Source organism: Chiloscyllium plagiosum, unplaced genomic scaffold (genome assembly GCF_037043375.1).
Source record: "Chiloscyllium plagiosum isolate Xiang-an unplaced genomic scaffold, Cpla_swu_hap1 HiC_scaffold_19, whole genome shotgun sequence".
Taxonomy (NCBI): Eukaryota; Metazoa; Chordata; class Chondrichthyes; order Orectolobiformes; family Hemiscylliidae; genus Chiloscyllium; species Chiloscyllium plagiosum.
The window spans coordinates 21,814,688-21,833,594 of record NW_028270157.1 but is presented as its reverse complement, the minus strand read 5'-3'; the positions used below and the strand labels follow the sequence as shown (position 1 = coordinate 21,833,594).

The 18,907-nt window shown below is 38.7% G+C and overlaps 1 protein-coding gene across 2 annotated transcripts in view; it reads left to right on the top strand.

Moving 5' to 3' along the window:
- The window catches only part of LOC122559761 (receptor-type tyrosine-protein phosphatase beta), a 112,385-nt gene that overhangs the window by 40,725 nt on the left and 52,753 nt on the right, over positions 1 to 18,907 (top strand). For both annotated transcript variants that reach the window (XM_043709746.2, XM_043709747.2), the window contains 5 exons: positions 2,170 to 2,448; positions 8,680 to 8,937; positions 10,435 to 10,698; positions 15,309 to 15,578; positions 18,397 to 18,657. In XM_043709746.2, coding sequence (XP_043565681.2) covers positions 2,170 to 2,448; positions 8,680 to 8,937; positions 10,435 to 10,698; positions 15,309 to 15,578; positions 18,397 to 18,657 — 1,332 coding nt within the window. The remainder of the gene's footprint in view (positions 1 to 2,169; positions 2,449 to 8,679; positions 8,938 to 10,434; positions 10,699 to 15,308; positions 15,579 to 18,396; positions 18,658 to 18,907) is intronic.

Genomic DNA, 18,907 nt, shown 5'->3' with positions numbered 1-18,907 from the left:
ATACCAATTTAAGGTCAAAGGCATGATCAATGCAAACAACTTTATTACTGAGAGGAAAAAAGACTTGCATTATAGATAGTCTCTAATCAACCTATTCAGAGCAGATGGGAGTTAAACCTGGGCCATTTGGCTTCAAAGTGGGGACACTACTATTGCACCACAAGAGCCCCTAAAGCTTGCATTATTTAACACCTTTAATACTACCAACAAGGAACTAATTAAAGAGTATTCACTCTTGTAATGTAGCAAGCACGACAGCCAATTTTTGCGCAACAAGCTCCATAAATACTAAATGTATTTTCATGCTGTTATTTGGGGGATCAATACTGACTAGCATACCAAGCAACTTTTCTCCAATTAATGCCATCTTATTCTTTTATCTGAGAGAACAAACAAGCCTCAGTCTCATCATACAGACTGCATCTCTGGCAGTCCAGCTCTCCTTCAGTACCGCACTGGAGTGTTGGCCGAGATTTCTGAGCTTAATACCTGGGGTGAAATTTGAACCCAGAGCCTTCTGACTTAGAGTTAAGGCATATGTATATTGTCCCGGGTGAAATAATTAAACAAATGTGATCTGGCCACTTTACTACTGCACATATTAAAATAAGTGATGGATATTAATCGTTAAAATCAAAGCATAGTGTCAACAACACAGTATACTGCGGCTGCACAGATATTTCAAAAGCTATAAAGAGGAGGCCAATGTTTACATAGAGGTAAACAAGTGATTAAATAAGACAGGTACAGATGGATAAATGGATAGATGTTATGCATTGTGTTGCTTTGCTCCATGCTTTAGCAACTGCCAAAGTAAAAAACAGATGTTCTAGACTCAAAATGTCTTGAATTCAGCCTGGCCTTACTCTTGTTTTATCCTTCATCAGTTATATGTATTCTGTGCAGGCTGTATGATTTTCCATCTATCTTTTGTTTAGTGAACAGTTATTTAAAGTCTTGTATTATATTGTTTTTGATTTAATGGCTGCACAAATAAATCCTAACTAATATACAGCACAATATATAATTGAATTATCACAGTTGTGCTCAAAAGTTGGACAGTGACACATACTGTGTATCTCATAGTTCAAGATATTACTTAGTGCAATCTGGCTGCTCAGTCTCGATACAAAATAAGGAAGAAAATTCAGAACAAACATTTTCCAGGAAAGAGAATTAAAGCACATCACATTTTAAAACAGAAATAAGCATTCAGACATTGCACTAAGTAATAAATTTGAATTTGAGGAGTGAACAGACAAGAACTGGTCGCAGTGTTATTGGAAGGATATTATTAAGCTAGAGAGGGTTCAGATGAGATTTACCAAGGTATTGCCAGGAATGGTGGTTTGAGTTATAAGGAGAGGCTGAATAGGCTGGGACTTTTTCACTTGAGCATAAGAGATTGAGAGATGACTTTATAGAGGTTTGTAAAATCATGAGGGATATAGATATTACAATAGTGAATACTCTTTAATTAGTTTCTTGTTTGTAAAATGCTTTGGGATATCTGGTAGCAGTAAAGGTGTTAAGTAATGCAAGCTTTAGGGGCTCTTGTGGTGCAATGGTAGTGTCCTTACTTCGAAGCCAGGTAAGTATCTTTTCCCTAGGATGGGTGACTTCAAGACTGGGGGCATATATTTAAGGTTAGAGGAGAAAATTTTAAAAAGACATGGGGGCAAATTTTTTACATAGGGTATGGTTTGTGTGTGAAATCAATTTCCAGAGGAAGTGATGGATGTGTTTACAATGTTTAAAAGACATTTAGGTAAGTGCATGAGTAAGAAATGTTTTGAGAGATATGGGCCAAGCACAGGTAGGTGGGATGAGTTTAGTTTGGGTTTGGAGTTGGCTTGGCTTGTTGGACCAAAGGGTCTGTTTCTGTGCTGAATGACTCTTATGACTCTATAACTGTTTAATTTCTTTGTTAGATCTCTTTTCATCTCGAAGCAAAATACTGCAGCAGTTAGAAATCTGAAATAGATGAAAGAAAATGCCAGAAATAGTCAGTAAGCCTTACAGCATCCATGGAGACAGGAACATTGTTAACATTTCAGATCATCCACCTTTTGGCAGAACTGCTCCACCTCTGCAGATGCTGCCTGACTTGCTGAGTATTTCCAGCAATTTTGTTTGTCTGTTTTAATATCATCTTTACATTTTTTTTAGATCCCAAACCACCCCAGAGCTTTGAAGTGATCAAAAGTAGGACAACCTCCACCAGTCTCCATGTGTTTTGGACTCCAGCCCCTGGGAATGTTGATTTTTACGAAGTCAGTTTATTTGGGATGGACAATAGGGAAACTCAGAACATCCACATCCCTGGGAGCTCCCACAATAAAGAAGCCTCTTTTCTAAAACTGACACCAGGCAGCAGGTATCGCTTCACTATAAAGGCACATGCTGGAAACAAGAGCTGTGATGGACCCCACACTTTTGGATCCACAAGTAAGTTACAATGGTGTAAAAATGTTATGGATTTCTTTGCTGATTTGGTGAGCATAACATATTCAGCATAAAATTAAGAGTTAATTTTGACTATACAACATTTTCTGAAATCTTACAAGTGTCCTTTCTACTTATGAAATATCACATCCACTGTTGCTTAATGTTTTATTAATGTGTCTTGCAAGATTAATCCTATGAGAAAATGAATCAATAGTTTGGAAGGGTACCTGAGGTCGATAAACTATTTTCTCACAGCTTAAACATTACTGTGATACTGTAGGGTTAAATCTGTGCTAGAAATTACCTGGTGTTTAAGCCTTAGCTATAGGAATTGCTTCTTGGAAAATCAAAATCATGTAGTTTTTATTTTCTATGACCATTCATTATAATGGACCGTACATCACAGTAAATAATTAATTATACTTTAATGAAGAGAAGTTTGTTGATATAAAAGAGCAGATGAGCTTGAAAATGCCAGTTTATATCTCCAAAATGTGCAAACTCACCTGGGCAGAAAAATCTGAGTTTGAGCCAAGCATTATAAATGAATTGTAGCCACAGTGAGACCCATGCTGCAGCTACCGAACATGATTGCAGTACAACAGTTTCCTGGAATTAAGATATGACAAGAAACGTTGAATAATTATTTTATTTCTACTTCTACACTAGAAGACATAAGTTACTAACTAAACTAGAGGGTAATCCAAGAGCTAATAAGAGGAAGGAAATAGAGATAAATAATATCAGTGAAGAAAGTATACTGAAGAAAATCAGGGATCTGAAAGCCAGCAAATTCTAGGACCTAATGGGCTACATCCTAGGGTTCTAAAAGAGATAGCTATAATAATAGTAGAAGCACTGGCTACAATTTTCTAAAATTCCTTACATTCTAGAATGGCTCTAACGGATTCGAAGTTAGGAAATGTATCACTACTATTCAAAAACAGAAGATATAGAATAAAGGAAAACAAATGAGTTAGCCTCATTTCAGTCATTGAAAAAGTGCTGTATCTCTTATTAAGGAATTTTGACACTGCATTTAGAAGAGTGTAGCCTGATTAGAACATGTCAATATCATTCTACAAAAGGGTAACCCTGTTTGAGATATTTATTTGGACTTTTTGAATATGTATCTATAGGAAAAATACAGGTTACCAGTAGTGATCCTGGATTTTCAAAAGGTGTCCAGAAAGGTTAATACATAAGATAAGGACTTGTGGAGTTGGGGTGATAGATTAGCATAGATAGATCATCAGTTCATGGATGGGAAGTAAAGTAGAGATATTTTGCCATTTCCTCACCGTTGCTGTGTCAAAATCCTGAAACTTCTTCCCTTGCAGCATTGTGGATGTACTGACTGTGAATGGACTGCTTCAGTTCGAGAAGGCAGCTCACCACCATCTTCTCAAGGGCACTAGGGATAAGCAATAAATCCCCTGAATGAATAAATAAATAAATGGGACATTTTCAAGTTGGCAGGCTGTGACTAGTGGAGTGGCACTATCATCAGTGCTGGGCCTCAGCATTTTACAAATTATATCAACAACTTAAAGATAGAGAATAATGTACGTAACAAAAATTAGGAATTGCTGGAAAAGCTCAGCAAGTGTGGCAGCATCTGTGAAGAGATATCAGAGCTAACATTTTGGGTCCGGTTCTAAGGAAGGGTCACAGGACCCAAAACGTTAACTTTGATTTCACTTCACAGATGCTGCCAGACCTGCTCAGCTTTTCCAGCAATTTCTGTTTTTGTTTCTGATATACAGTATCCATGGTTCTTTCAGTTTTTATTTAATAACATGCGTAAATTTGCTTGCGATACAAAGTTGGGTGGGAATGTAAGCTGAGGAGGATGCAAAGAGGCTGCAAAGAGACATAGACATGTTAAGGGACTGGGCATCAAGGATCCTGATCAGATATAAAGTGGTTACATTCAATCTTAAGAATAGAAAAGCAGAATAGTTATTTTTGCAAGGCTTGAAACTTGTAAATGTTGATGTTCAGAGTTGGAAATCACACAACATCAGGTTATAGTCTAACAGGTTTATTTGGAATCACCAGCTTTTGAAACGCTGCTTCGTCATCAGGTGCTTGTGGAGTAGAATCATAAGACACAGATTTTATAGCAACAGGATTGTAGTGACATGGAATGTAATATTAAACAAATTTAGATTAAGTTTTTCATCTTTTAGAATGACCATGTCAGTTTCGGTTCCTTCATGTGTAAATCCCAGAACTTTTTTAAAGTTACGTCCTCAAGATAGCTTATAACAATAGGTGTCATTTCAGCTCAGATAATGCATTGAAGGTGTGAAGTTAAAGTCTGTCTGTGTCCTAATGTTAGGTCAGACTGATTCTATTTCTAAAGTGAGAGTTACAGAATATTGCATGGATTTATGAAGTTTTTGAGCAAACTGAAATGTAATTTTGCAAGTACAAATTCACCCCACAAGCTTTTATATGCGTGTGTATGCTGGGGGAGACCAAGTGAGTATGTGCAAGTGGCTGTATGTGTCAGGGTAGAGGCTATGGCAACGGATGAATGGACCCTTCACAACAATCACCAGGCAAGCGTGTTCCCTCCCAGACGGGGAGCACTTCAGCAGTCCGGGACATTCCGCCAAGGACCTTCGGGTGATCATCCTCCAAGGCAGTCTTCAGGACATGCAACAACACAAAGTGCAGAGGCTGATAGCAAAGTTCGGTACCCATGATAGCCTCAACTGGATTCTTGAGTTCATGTGACCCCACTACACTATATATACACACACATACGTTTGTGGGGTGAATTTGTACTTGTAGAATTACATTCTATTTCGCTCAAAAATTGCATAAATCTATGCAATATTCTGTAATGCCCACTTTAGAAATAGAATCAGTCTGACCTAACATTAGGACACAAACAGACTTTAACTTTACACCTTTAATGCATTATCTGAGCTGAGATGGCACCTTTTGTTAAAAGCTATCTTGAGGATGTAACTTTAAAAAGATTCTGGGAGTTACATATGAAGGAACTGAAACTAACATGGTCATTCTAAAAGATGAAAGACATAAGCTAAATTTATTTAATATTACATTCCATGACACTCAATCTTGTTGCTATAAAGTCTCTGTCTTATGATTCTGCTCCACAACCACCTGATGAAGAAGCAGCACTTCGAAAGCTAGTGATTCCAAAAAAAACCTGTTGGACTATAACCTGGTGTTGTGTGACTTTTAACTTTGTCCACCCCAGTCTCATACCGGCACCTCCAAATCATGATGTTCAGAGCGACCTGCATGCGCTCACACAAGGAATACAACAGGCTGCTATGCAGGTACAGCAAGCAATTGGTAAAACAAATGACATGTTTGTCTTTATCACAAGGGGAATTGGGGAAAAGAATAAAGCAGCCTTTGAACAATTGTACAGGGTTTTGATGAGATTGCATCTGAAATACTGTGTGCAGTTTTGATCTTCATATTTAAGGAAGCATATACAGGTGCATATATCGGAAATGTTCAGGACCAGCTGGTTTTCAGAATTCAGAATTTTTTGAATTTCAGAATAAGTGACAGTTTGATGGTAACATATTTAAAAATACCACCGGAGGAGCAGACTCACTCAGTAAAACAGGAATTGAGAGAGAATTGAGGCCTGCCAGTGCTGGGCCACGCCCCCACATGTTGCACCTGAGTGACACGCATCAAGTGGGTGTCAACTTGGGTTAACTGTTTGCATACCAAACAACCTTGTTAATGAGAAAAGAACTTCACAAAAAAACTTCAGACTTTGGAGCATTTTGGATTTCGGAATTTTGGATAAATGATTGTCTACCTGTACCTGCGCTTTAGAGGCAGGTTCAGTGGATTAGTCTCTGGGAAGAGAGAAATTGCCTATGATAAGAGGGTGAGCAAATTGAATCTAAAGTCTCTGGAGCTTAGAAGAATGAGAGCTGATCACAATGAAACATTCAAGATAACAATGGGGTTTGGCAGAGTCGACACTGAGACATTGCTTCCTCTGGCTGGGGAATCTAGAACAAAAGGTCAGAGGATTATGCGATCATTTAATACATGTAAAGTTTAGACAGAAAGATTGTTGCTCTCTCAGGGAGGTCAAGGGATGGGCAGGACCATCAGGTTTAACTCCAATATTAACTATGATCATAGTGAATGGTCCAGCGTGCGAACAGGCCATAGGATTTTCTCCTGCTTCTGTTCATTACGTGCTGATGTATGAAGCATGTTTGATGAACATATCCACCAGAATTCAGTTGGCTTGTTCTCTGCACACCCCCCCCCCCCCCACTTTGAGTCCTGACAGTGAAGCCTAATATGAAATGAAACACTAAAATTAACTTCCAACAAAACACGGCACGGTGGCACAGTGGTTACCACTGCTGCCTCACAGCGCCAGAGACCCGAGTTCAATACCCGCCTCAGGCGACTGACTGTGTGGAGTTTGCACATTCTCCCCGTGTCTGCGTGGGTTTCCTCCGGGTGCTCCGGTTTCCTCCCACAGTCCAAAGATGTGCAGGTCAGGTGAATTGGCCATGGTAAATTGCCCATAGTGTTAGGTAAGGGGTAAAATGTAGGGGTATGGGTGGGTTGCGCTTCGGCGGGGCGGTGTGGACTTGTTGGGCCGAAGGGCCTGTTTCCACACTGTAAGTAATCTAATCTAATCTAATCTAATCACTGGATGTGATTTCAGCGCTGCTTTTTAACTGTGATTTCTCTGATCACAAGAGCAGGTCAGAGTCTGGAAATCCTGCAGAAAGTAGGTCACTCCCTAACTATAGGTGAGCTACTCACCTAGTGGTATTATTGCTAGACTGTTAATCCAGGTAATGTTCTGGGGGACCAAGTTCAAATCCCACCATGGTAGATGTTGGAATTTGAATCCAATTTTTAAAAATCTGGAATTAAGAGTAAAATAATGACCATGAATCCATTGTTGATTATCTGGGAAAAGCCCACCATTAACGTCCTTGAGGGAAGAAAACTGCCATCTTTACCCAGACTGGCCTACATGTGACTCCAGAACCACAGTAATGTGGCTGACCCTTAACTGTCCTCTGGACAATTAAGAATGGGCAATAAAGTTGGCCTAGCCAATGATGCCTTCATTCCATGATTGAATATACAATATAAGTCCCAAAGCCTGTGCACCATCACAAGAGTTTGATGGAATACTCTTCACTTGACTGGATGGGTATGGGGCCAATAATATTCGAGAAGCTTGAAGCCATCCAGGACATGACTTTACTCTATACCACCATTCCTTGACTGTGATCAGGTGAAAACCCTGGAATTCCTCCCCAGCAACATTATGCAAGTGTCTACATTAATCAGTTTTTCAAAAGGAAGTAGGCACTGTCAATAATATTAGCCTTGCCATTGTTGCTCTTATCCAAAGAACTAATGTTTAAAACTCTACGTGAAACTGTAACAGGCCCAGAGTTAACAAGCATCAGTTTGCATTGTGTATAAGAAATGTATTAACATGGAAAAAATTAGCATTGTTAACTCTGGGTCTGTGACAGTACCAGAGAACTAGATGGCATCTTTGATCTTTGGCACTAGTTTGTAAGGATGCAGTGCCTGCTTGTATAAGTTTCTCAATTACACAATTAACACCCATACAAAGTGTTTCATCTCTTGCTGTTGGTTGAAAGGTCTCATCATGATTTGGCTTTGCTCCTCTTGTATTAATTGCATGGATTAAAAAACGTTCCAAGGTGATCTCTTTTAAAATATTTCCAATCAGTTTGTTTTTTTTCTATTCATTCAGGGATGGTGGCTTCTCTAACATTTATTGCCGATCCCGAGTTGCCCTTAAGAAGATGTTGGTGAGCTGCCTTCTCGAACGACTGTAGTTCATTTAACAGAGCTCTGTGCTAACATTAGTTTTAGTCAGTGTTCTGAGCTGCCTCTGTTGAACTGGATGCAAAGCTTAATTTTTAACGTCTGGCAATGTTGTGTTGTTCTCAGCAATCGTATGTGGTGAAACAGTTGCCACCTTCTCCAGAGATTGGATGCAAGATAAACAATCACAATTTGATTAATGGGCCCATGCCACCTTCCTTAAACTTCATACCTATCTCCATCAATCTGTTATCTCATGGGTCTTTTGCAACTGTATAGGATTAAGATGCCAAGTGTAATTAACTGTAATCTGCATACTTTTAAAAGAATGTCACAGTATCGACCTATCTGATCAAATGTATTTAACTCTGATCTCTCCAGTTCCCTCTGGGGTGAAGGATATCCAGATTTCAAGGGAACCAGACAGTCTCACCACAATCTGGATTCCTGGCCCTGGGAAAGTGGACAGCTTCAGACTGTCTCTGAGTGATGAGGGAAATGTTGTCCAGCAGAACACTTTTGCCAACTCGACCAACCACCACACTTTCAGGGGATTAACAGCTGGCAGACTCTACAATCTCACCGTGATCAGTATAGCGGGAGACCTAGAAACCATCAGTTCAAAATCTGTGCAGACAGGTAACTGAGAAGATGACCATTCACATCTCCATTGGGGTAAATGTATGATTATAATGAATGACTAACTTAAAAACTAGTGTCCAAAAACATGTGAGGTCAATACTACACAGGAGTCAGGGGTTGGAACTTTTATGTTCCGTTGGTTCAAAAAGGTGTGGGTTACATCACAACGATCATCTTTTTCATTACAATCTCAAATGTTGCTGCTTATTTTTGGGAGTGGTGGGGCTTGAACCCAGGGTTGTCTGACCCAGAAAAAGCAGGGAAAATAATACTGCACTGCAAGACCCTCTCAGCATATTTTAAAACCACAAGCATAATTTTAAACTAATCATAATCTTTCATGATTCAAAATCTTATCTTTTGAGCTGAAAACAGCATTTTAATGAAGAGAAGGTAATCAGAAACAAGTGCCTCTTTAGTTATTAATAACTTCCAGTGCAGAATAAGCATGGTGATTCTGTTATTAAGAGTAATTTGGCTGATGCTTTGATCCATTTAGAAATCCTGGTAGTCAGGAACTGTGGAGCCCAAAGCAATGTGACTGCAAATGCTGGCCTCAAATGGGACCCTTAATTAAAGTCATTGCCCTCAAAGTTCTGTTAGAGCTGGGGTTGCAGCAGCTACAAAGATCAGTCTCAGTCTGGCAGACCTCAAATTAAACTAAAGACAGTATCTAACACTCACTGGAATTTAAAATCAACTCCCCCTTGGAAACAACCTTCTGACACATACCAATAGATGGAGAAAGTGAGGACTGCAGATGCTGGAGATCAGAGTCAAGAGTGGGGTGCTGGAAAAGTGCAGCAGGTCAGGCAGCATCCAAGGAGCAGGAGAATTGACGTTTCAGGCAAGAGCCCTTCCTGATGAAGGGCCAATAGATAGCAATTTCAAGATTTGCACAATTAAATCTGTCACTATTCAGTTATGTTATAAAATCAAAAATACAACTACTAACATGGGCAAGATGGTATCATATAGTCCTGTCTAATGTAGAAATCCAGACGACTAGATGAATATCCTAACTTGCCTTACAAAACCTATTATGAAAAGCCTTATTGGTGGTGACCATGCTAATTATTATCAATTGTTATAAGACTCATCTGGGTTCACTAATTTCTATAGGGTGACTAGTGACGAACAACAAATTTTGGCCTTGCCATTAATACTCACAATCCTGTCAAGGAATAAAAATAAAACAATACTCTGCCTAAATATAGTTGAAACAACATAATATGGATTTATTTGAGCCCCCTTCCCCCATTTTCATAGTCATCATTTAAAATGAATATAAAGTAATTAAGCTGAAATGACACTAATTATCTTGATATACATTAACAGAATTGACATTAGGGAATAGTGCAATGTTCAAATATTTCCATGAATGAAGAAGGAAGCTTATTTAAATATTAAACTTCCTTGAGCAGTATACACCATACTCCATGCTTTAATTGATAAATGATAACAACAATGAAACATATATTATTTTCTTTTCAGCTCCAGCAAAGGTTCCATTTGTGTTTGCATCAAATAACAGCAGCTGTAATAGCCTCCTAGTTTCTTGGAAGAGAGCTGTGGGAGATGTGGATTCATATAATGTCACGCTGTCTTATCGGCGAACTGTGAAAGAAACCAAGAGTTTGCAATCAAGTACATCTAAGGTCGCCTTTCACGGGTTAACTCCAGGGCGTTTGTATAACATCACTGTCAAAACCATCAGGGGAAAGCTGCAGGCAGTAGCTGCAAGTAGTGGCAGAACTGGTAAGACCTGCACAGTAACTGAAATTACACTGTTACTGAATCGTCATAATGTCATTTGCTATCTGTAATAAATAATTGCTTTCCAGTGAGATTTCCATCAATATTTGTTCTCAGATATGGGTATCAATGGCAAGGTCAACATTTATTATACATCCTTCTTTTTGAAGCACTGCAATCCATGACTAAATAACTCACAGAGCGCTGCAGGTTGGGGAGCTCTAGCATGTTGATACAGTGACAATGAAGGAATAGGCACCTGTGCCTAAGTCATAGCTGGTGTGTGACTTGAAGTGAATAGTCCCATAGCTCTTATTATTATGGAGGTAGAGACTGAAGGCTTGGGAAGCAGTGCATCCTTTCAATCAAGGATTCCAGACTGTGGGGTTGAGAGTTGGAATTTTGGGATCATGAACTCCAAGGCAGCAATATCTGCTGCGGTGCACTGACCCAGTGCTAAAAGCTGCAAGGTCACTTTAAAGGGTCAGATATGTTTTTAAAGTGGGTGTGGACTAGGCTGTTGTGCCCTGAGGAGATGACCTGGGGGTTGCAGTAAGAGAGGGACTCACTGAGATCCTTGTAGAGAGAGGAGGATAACTTCTTCAAGGTAGGCATTCTTTGAAGAGGGTTCGCAGTAAGGTTAAAATCAACTAGGCGAAAGTGGGTGCTACAGATGCTGGTCTACTGAACATCAGCCCAATGCTGGCTCCCACCCTCCAAGGTGATTTTAAGGATTTAGGTTTTGCTGGAGATTAGAGTCAAGATTAGAGTGGTGCTGGAAAAGCACAGCACCACTGTGTTGTACCCTGAGGCCTGAATACTGTTTGGAAAAAAACCCTGGAGAAATAGGACCTCCCCACAATCACCCCAGAGATCTCCATCCCCATTCTGTTTCTTCTTCAACTTGTTCAGAAATGCTCTGTCACACCTCTTGGTTCAGACATAAAGACAAGACCACTGTGCTACAAAAGCCCCCTCACACTCTCTCTATCCCATCTTCCCTCCCTGCTCTCACAGATTTCCTATTCTCCCAGTTGAAATAGATGCCCTCAACCATTATCTTCACAAATATCTCTCCTACTCTCTCCCCCCTTCACTGCTCCCACGTGCCTCCCATATGTAGGTCTATAATCACAGCTATTCTCAAATACCCAAATGGAGGTCACAAGGGTAAATAACTTTTGAAGCACTGCTTTAGACAGTGTACGTACTGCGGTTACATTACAGTGATGGTGAAGGGAGTCAATCTTTAAAGGGTAGGTGAGGTGCTGATCAAGTGGATTGCTTTGACCCAATGATGTTGTTTCCATTTAGCTGCAACTGTCTATTCAGGTTTTTCCTCACATTGCTGACTTGTGTTCTGTGGGTTACACAGACACTTTAGGGAGTCAGGAGATGATCAGACAGAATGTCCAACCTCTGACCTGATCTAGTAGCCGCAGTACTTTGGAGAGGGTTCGCAGTAAGGTTAAAATCAACTAGGTGAAAGTGGGTGCTACAGATGCTGGTCTACTGAACATCAGCTCAATGCTGGCTCCCACCCTCCAAGGTGATTTTAAGGATTTAGGTTTTGACAATGGAATCACCATAAGTTATTAGGTGTAAATAGATCTGACCGATTATAACTTGATAATATTCAAACATACTAAAATTCACTGATTGTTGGAATTAAATAACACCATGTGATATTTCAAAATAATCCAAGACTGTACCAAATGCTGCAGCAAGAACCTTTCAAACTAAAGCAGAATGGAAGGCTAGTTTCAAGCAGTTAAATGTCATTTTGTCCTGGACCATTTATTGTGAAACGTATGTGTTGGTCATTTAAATCTCAATAATGAGCTGTAAAATTATTTCTTAATACATTCCTCATAGTATGTCACAGTGACTAACTCTTCAGTATGAGACTCGGCATCTCTCAAAGACTCGGAGCATACAATCTGTCAGCACTTAAATCATACCTAATATTCGATAAAAAAAGTATCCCATTAAACTTTAAAATCAATGAATTAAAATGGTTTCTAGACAGTAGTCAAATCCTGGGATTATTTGAGAGTAAGAATAGTTATGTAAGTTTAAACATATCAATTGGTCTCCTTAATATTATTGGGCATATAATCTGAAATATGAATAGAAGGTGCTGCAGATGTACAATGTTTAAAAATGTGGAAATTTCAAATGACATACTTTATTACAGACCAAATTAGATTAGCTTCTATCTTGTAATCACTTACAAATATTCATTATTCCCTATTAAATTATAATGTTTACTGAATGACATGAGTAATGAAGTAAAATAAGTTTTTTTTTAGTGACTTTGATGACTTTGTGCTATCTCAAAGCAATTTACAACTAATGTAAAGCTTTGAAGTGTAATAACTGTTATAGTGCAGGGTTGTATGAACAGCAATGAAGTAAATTATTAGATTGTCTCTCAGCAGCATTGGTTGAGACATAAATATAAACTGGCGTACTAGGAGATTTGCTTTCCCTTCTTTCAAACATGCCTTGTGATGCTTTATGATCATCTGAGATGGCAGCAGGACCTTGGTTTAACATTGTAACTAAAAGACAGCTGTTCCAAAATGTTGGCTCTTCCTCAGTATTGAACTACCTTGTTAGCTTCAAATGAAACTTGAACTTAGAACTTGTTGAGTCAGAGATTTAAATACTAACGTTGCACCCGGTCACATACCTTCATGTTCACTATAACTAAACCAAATGATTTTTTGACATGGTTTGAGTATCATACAATTTTCTGTTAAATTGAGTGCATGTGGAATACTGCTATTTCATCCAGGATTTTAATTTTCTAAATAACTTGAATTTAGGAAGTTATGAAATGGTACGACAGTCGTGGCAACTGGGAACAAAAAAGTTATGTTGAACTTATAATCATAATACACCTGAAACCTTAATCCAATGGATATCTTGGGGCAGGTGATCATGGGACTTGTAACACAAAGGCACAAATTAATATTCTGGGGAGATTGGTACAAATCCCAGATAATGAACTTTAAATTCAATAAAATCTGGAATTAAAAGTTAGTCTAATGGCAACCATGTAACAATTTTCATGAAGAACTCGTCTGGTTCACTAATGCCCTTCAGGGAAGGAAAGCTGCCGTCCTTATCTGGTCTGGCCTACAAGTGACTCTAGACCCACAACAAGGTATTTAATTGCCCTTTAAAATGGGACAATAAGCCAATCAGTTGAAGGGCAAATAAGAATGGCAACAAATGCTAATCTTGTCAGTGATGCCCACATCCCATTGTCCAGGGATGTGTAGACTCGATGAATTAATGATGGGAAATGCAGGGTTACAGGAATAAGGTAAGGAGGTGGTTCTGGGTGGGATACTCTTCAGAGGGTCAGTATGGACTCAATGGGCTGAATGGCCTGCTTCCAAACTGTAGGAATTTTATGATTCTATAATTAAAAAAGATCTGAAAATGATCTTATACCTTGTCAGGTCTACTGTCTACTTGAAACATTTCTTTTTCAATATTTACAATTTGTTTTATTTGTGATAAAGAACAACTTATTTGGCAATTACAAAAGACATTTAAATGTCAGTTTGCTTCATTTATAGAGTTGTGGAGTCATAAAGTCATACAGCATGGAAACAGACACTTCAGTCCAATTAGTCCATGCCGAACATGCTCCCAAACTAAACTACTCCCACCTGCCTGTGCTTGGCCCATATCTCTCTAAACCCTTCCTATTCATTAACTTATCAAAATGTAATAATTGTACCTGCGTCCAACACTTGCTTTGGCAGTTCATTCCATACATGAATCACTCTTTGTGTAAAAACATTGCCCTTCATGTCCATTTTAAATCTTTTCTCACCTTAAAAATATGCTTCCCCACCCTTGCATTCTCAGCAACATCCTGGTAAATCTTTTCTGAACCCTTTCCAATGTAATAATATTGTTCCTGTAACAGGGCAATCAGAATTGCACACAATACCCCAGAAAAGGCCTCACCAACATCCTGTACAACCTCAACATGATGTCCCAATTCCCATACGTTTGGCTTCCATTCCCATCGATTGACTTGTGGTCAGCGCTTCAGGTTGGCATTTCTGGGCAGTAGGGAGAAAATGCTGCATATTCCCTTTCACTGAAAAGCACTATTCACTGCTCAAAATCCTGGAACTCCCTGCCTGGTGCCACATGAATAGCAGTGGTTCAAGAACATAGCTAACTACCAATTTCTTCGAAGCAATTAGGAATGGACAACAACCTTGTCAGCAACACCCACATGTCATGAAAGACTGTTTCAAAAAAACCAAGTATAGGCAGGTCCCAAAATTTCCTAGCCATATTTGTTTCTCACAGTACGTCACCTAACTACAGATTTGTATCATTCATATGTCAATTATGGGATCTTATTGTGCATAGGTTGGCCATCTGCCATATTTACCTACGTGATAGCAATGACTAAACTTCAATGTTTCGAGACATCTTGAGGAAATGATAAGGCACCATGTAAAATGCAACTTCTTAATTTATTGTTGTTGGAAAAAATAAGGATATGCATTTTGTCTAATTGCTGATTGTTAAATAAATTAACCCTTGGTACATGAATTGTTTAATGTTTATTTTAGTTCCCCAAAGTGTCTCAAACTTGGCAATGGCAAGCAATGGTTCAACAAGCTCTCTGAGAATGAGCTGGCTGCCCCCTACTGGAGACTGGGAGAGTTACCTGATTCAACTGCTCAACCACTCCTCTGTCGTGCTGAATGTGTCCGCTGAGAAGCATATCAGAGAATATGTAATAAACGATTTAGGACTCATCCCTGGACGGCTATATAAGGCTGCAGTCATTGTAAGGAGTGGAAATTTAAAAAACGAGGCATACTGCAGCGGGAGAACAGGTAGGAAACAAATGACAAATTGTTCAGAAAGTTTTACCCAAATTCTTTATCATATTGAACTATTTCAAGTGCACGACACAGTAACAGGTTATTTGGATCGTCAAGTCAACGCTGATATTTATGCTCCAAAAAAGCTTCTGACCACACCATTTCATCTCATTGTACCTGCACATCCTTCTACTTGATTCCTTCTCATTTGTTCATTCAGCTTCCCATTAAACGCACCAATGCTATTGGGTGGAATTTGTGGGAGTGCATTCTATATTCTTACTGCTGTTAAAAAAATTCTCTTCAATTCCCTGTTGGATTTATTAGTGAGTATGTTATTTGCATTACCTATAGTTTTAGACTTGTTCTCTATGTCTATCCTGTCTATCACTTTAGTTATCATAAAAACTTTTTGTCGTGTCATTCCTCAGTGTTTTATAGAAAAGATAATACAGCTTGCCCATTCCTGATAGCCACATTCTCTCAGTTCAGGTGTCAGCCCTGTGAGGTTTCTTTGCATCTTTTCCAATGCCTTTACATGCCGTTTACAAAATGGATATTGGAGCTGTACAGCATTCCAAACATCGTTTAACCAAAGATTAATTCTTGTTAAATACAACATCTCTATTTTTCAATCCTATCCCTCTAGAACTGAATGCTGTTGTGAGGATAGCTTTATTATTGATCAACTTATAATGATTTCTGTATATGTACACCATGACCACCTTGTTCCTCCTTCCGCAACATGCGCTACTTTTAGTTATCCTACAAAAATGCACAATTTCACATTTGCTTAAAATTAATTTTGTCAATTACTCATTATTCTGCCAGTTTATTAATGTTTTATGCCTTTTGATGCATTCTTCTTTCGTATTAACATACCTCCCAAGTACTGTTGTTCACGAATTTTTAAATTGTACTTCCAATTCTTGAGTCCAAGCTATTGATGTAAACTGAAAAACAATGATCCCATCACCAATTCCTGTAAACCATCACTCCATACCTTTTACTAGTTTTAGTAGCTAACTTCAATCCCTAATGTCCCTTTTCTGCTTTATAGCCAGGTTAGTACCAATTCTGCTATGTGTAATCTGATTTGCACGTCCTGATATTAGTTATGAGTCAATGTATGAAGGTCTTTTGAAGATCATAGTCTATGATTTACAAGATTTCTTTTGCCAACACTTTTTCCTAATTCTCAAAGTATACTATAAAGTTCGCCAAACCTAATGTTCCCTTATGTGCTGATTACTTTTCATTTTCATCATTCAGGTGTATATATACCAGATCTTTGAGCAGGTATTGCTTTATCTTTTTTATCACAACACTATTCCAACTGGTCTAAAGATCCCTGGACTTGTTCTATCTCACTACAGGTACAACATTAGCCAGCCACCATTATTGCTTTTGCTAATGCACATATTATATAAATTCAAATGTGTAAGAGCACCCTCAATGACTCTTCCTTAACTTTATGAAAATGCACACATCAATCTATTTCGTCACATAAAGCCTTCCTAAATTTAATTAGTTTATTAATTGCTTTCCTATTTCTATCTTAAATGTATTTTTATTTATTTATTCAAATGTCAGGCTTATTCAGTACCCTGGTAAATGCTGAGGCAGAATAACTTCACAATTTGAACCTTTTCCAGTATTGCCTGTCAGTTTATCTTGTGCATCCTTCAGTGGCTGTATCTGCATATGGGTTTTTGTTTTGGGGGTGGTGAAGAATTTAATAGAAGTGATGAGGGTCTGATTCCCGAGCTGAAGAGCTGGAATTAAATGCCAATCAAGCACTTAAGTAGGCAGCAGTGCATCATCCGCAGGATCAAGGCTTGAGCACAGACGTCCTACCCACCAAAAACTGTTCTTACTAGTCAAATACTATTTTGCGTGGACCACAGATTGTTTCATAGGAGTTGGATTGCAGTGTTCTCTGCTTGTAAAATTACAAAACTCAGGGCTGTAATAATACCGGATATATGTTCGCTTCTCACCAAACCACTCTCTCCAATGTGACATTCTCCCCGCAAAATCATTAACTTTGTATGAAGAGGTACGTTGCTTTTAAAAATTCAGAATTAAGTTTGGGTTGTTTCCCAACTCATTTATATGGGGGAGAAATGGTCACAAAATCCAGAAACAGAAGATAACTTAAAAGTGACTTCTAAGTCTTTTGAGAGATAAAATTTTGAGAGAGGAGAAATGCTAGAAGTGGAACACTTTGTTGCATTTTACACAATATTCTGAAGATTAGATATTGGACAAAGTTCACTTCATGTGATCCCAAAGCAAGGCTTCACACTAACTTCGAAAAGCACCACAACCCTGCTGTGCAGATCTGACGTTTCCTAAATGTGCCGACCTGTGGTTTACTATGATTTGAAAAATCTGCAATAAGTGGTAGATGGTTTAGTGCTGCATTCTGGTGCTGACTAGTTACTCAAACGATTTAAAACTCAATTCATGGAATACATTTGGGACCATTACACAAAAAATAAATTTCTTTCCCTCACAGCCCCCACAAAGAAAGAATCTGAACACTTGAAACGTAATGATATCTTTACAGCAAAGACAAAGAGCTGGGAGAGTCTAAGCATGTTCCAAGCACTCAAATTGTGCTGAATCAGAAGGCTGGCCCATTGTGAGTTAGAATATGTTAGAAATAGTACTCAGTATTGAAGTGGCACTCCAGAGACTCTTCTTTTTAATTTCTCAATTGTATAACCCTCAGCTGCTTCAAAGAGTTCAGTGTGGTCAAGTTTACTTCAGTTGCAGGATAAGGATGGTCCACAATCAGTTAATTTTTCTCACTTTTATTTTACAGCGCCTCAGGCAGTCCTTCATCTACGGATAAAACACACTGATGAATCCACACTCAGTGTCTCGTGGACAACCCCAGTGACTGAACTGGACCGGTACCTTATATCATTAAAGGACACAAAAAGTACAGAGATGAATAAAAGTCTGTCAAAAGATGCCAAAGATTGTACTTTCTCTGGCTTGGTACCTGGACGGAAGTTCACAGTTAATGTAACCACAATCAGCGGTGACTTAAGCAAATCTGCTTCAATAGAAGGAAGGACAGGTAAGTGGAATTAGTGTGGCATTATTGTCTCATCGCAATTATGTGAATGTGCTAGTTTTGAAAATGCAACTGAATACGAAAGTTCATTGACAGCTGATGAATTCCACATACTTATTATATTTTGCTGTTACATTTTGAAGAAAGGCAGAGGAATTTTTCCCAATGCCCTAGTTAATATCTATCCCTTGTACAACATTGTCAAAACCGGCTATCTGCTCATTATCACAATGCACAGAGTAAGGTTCCAAAT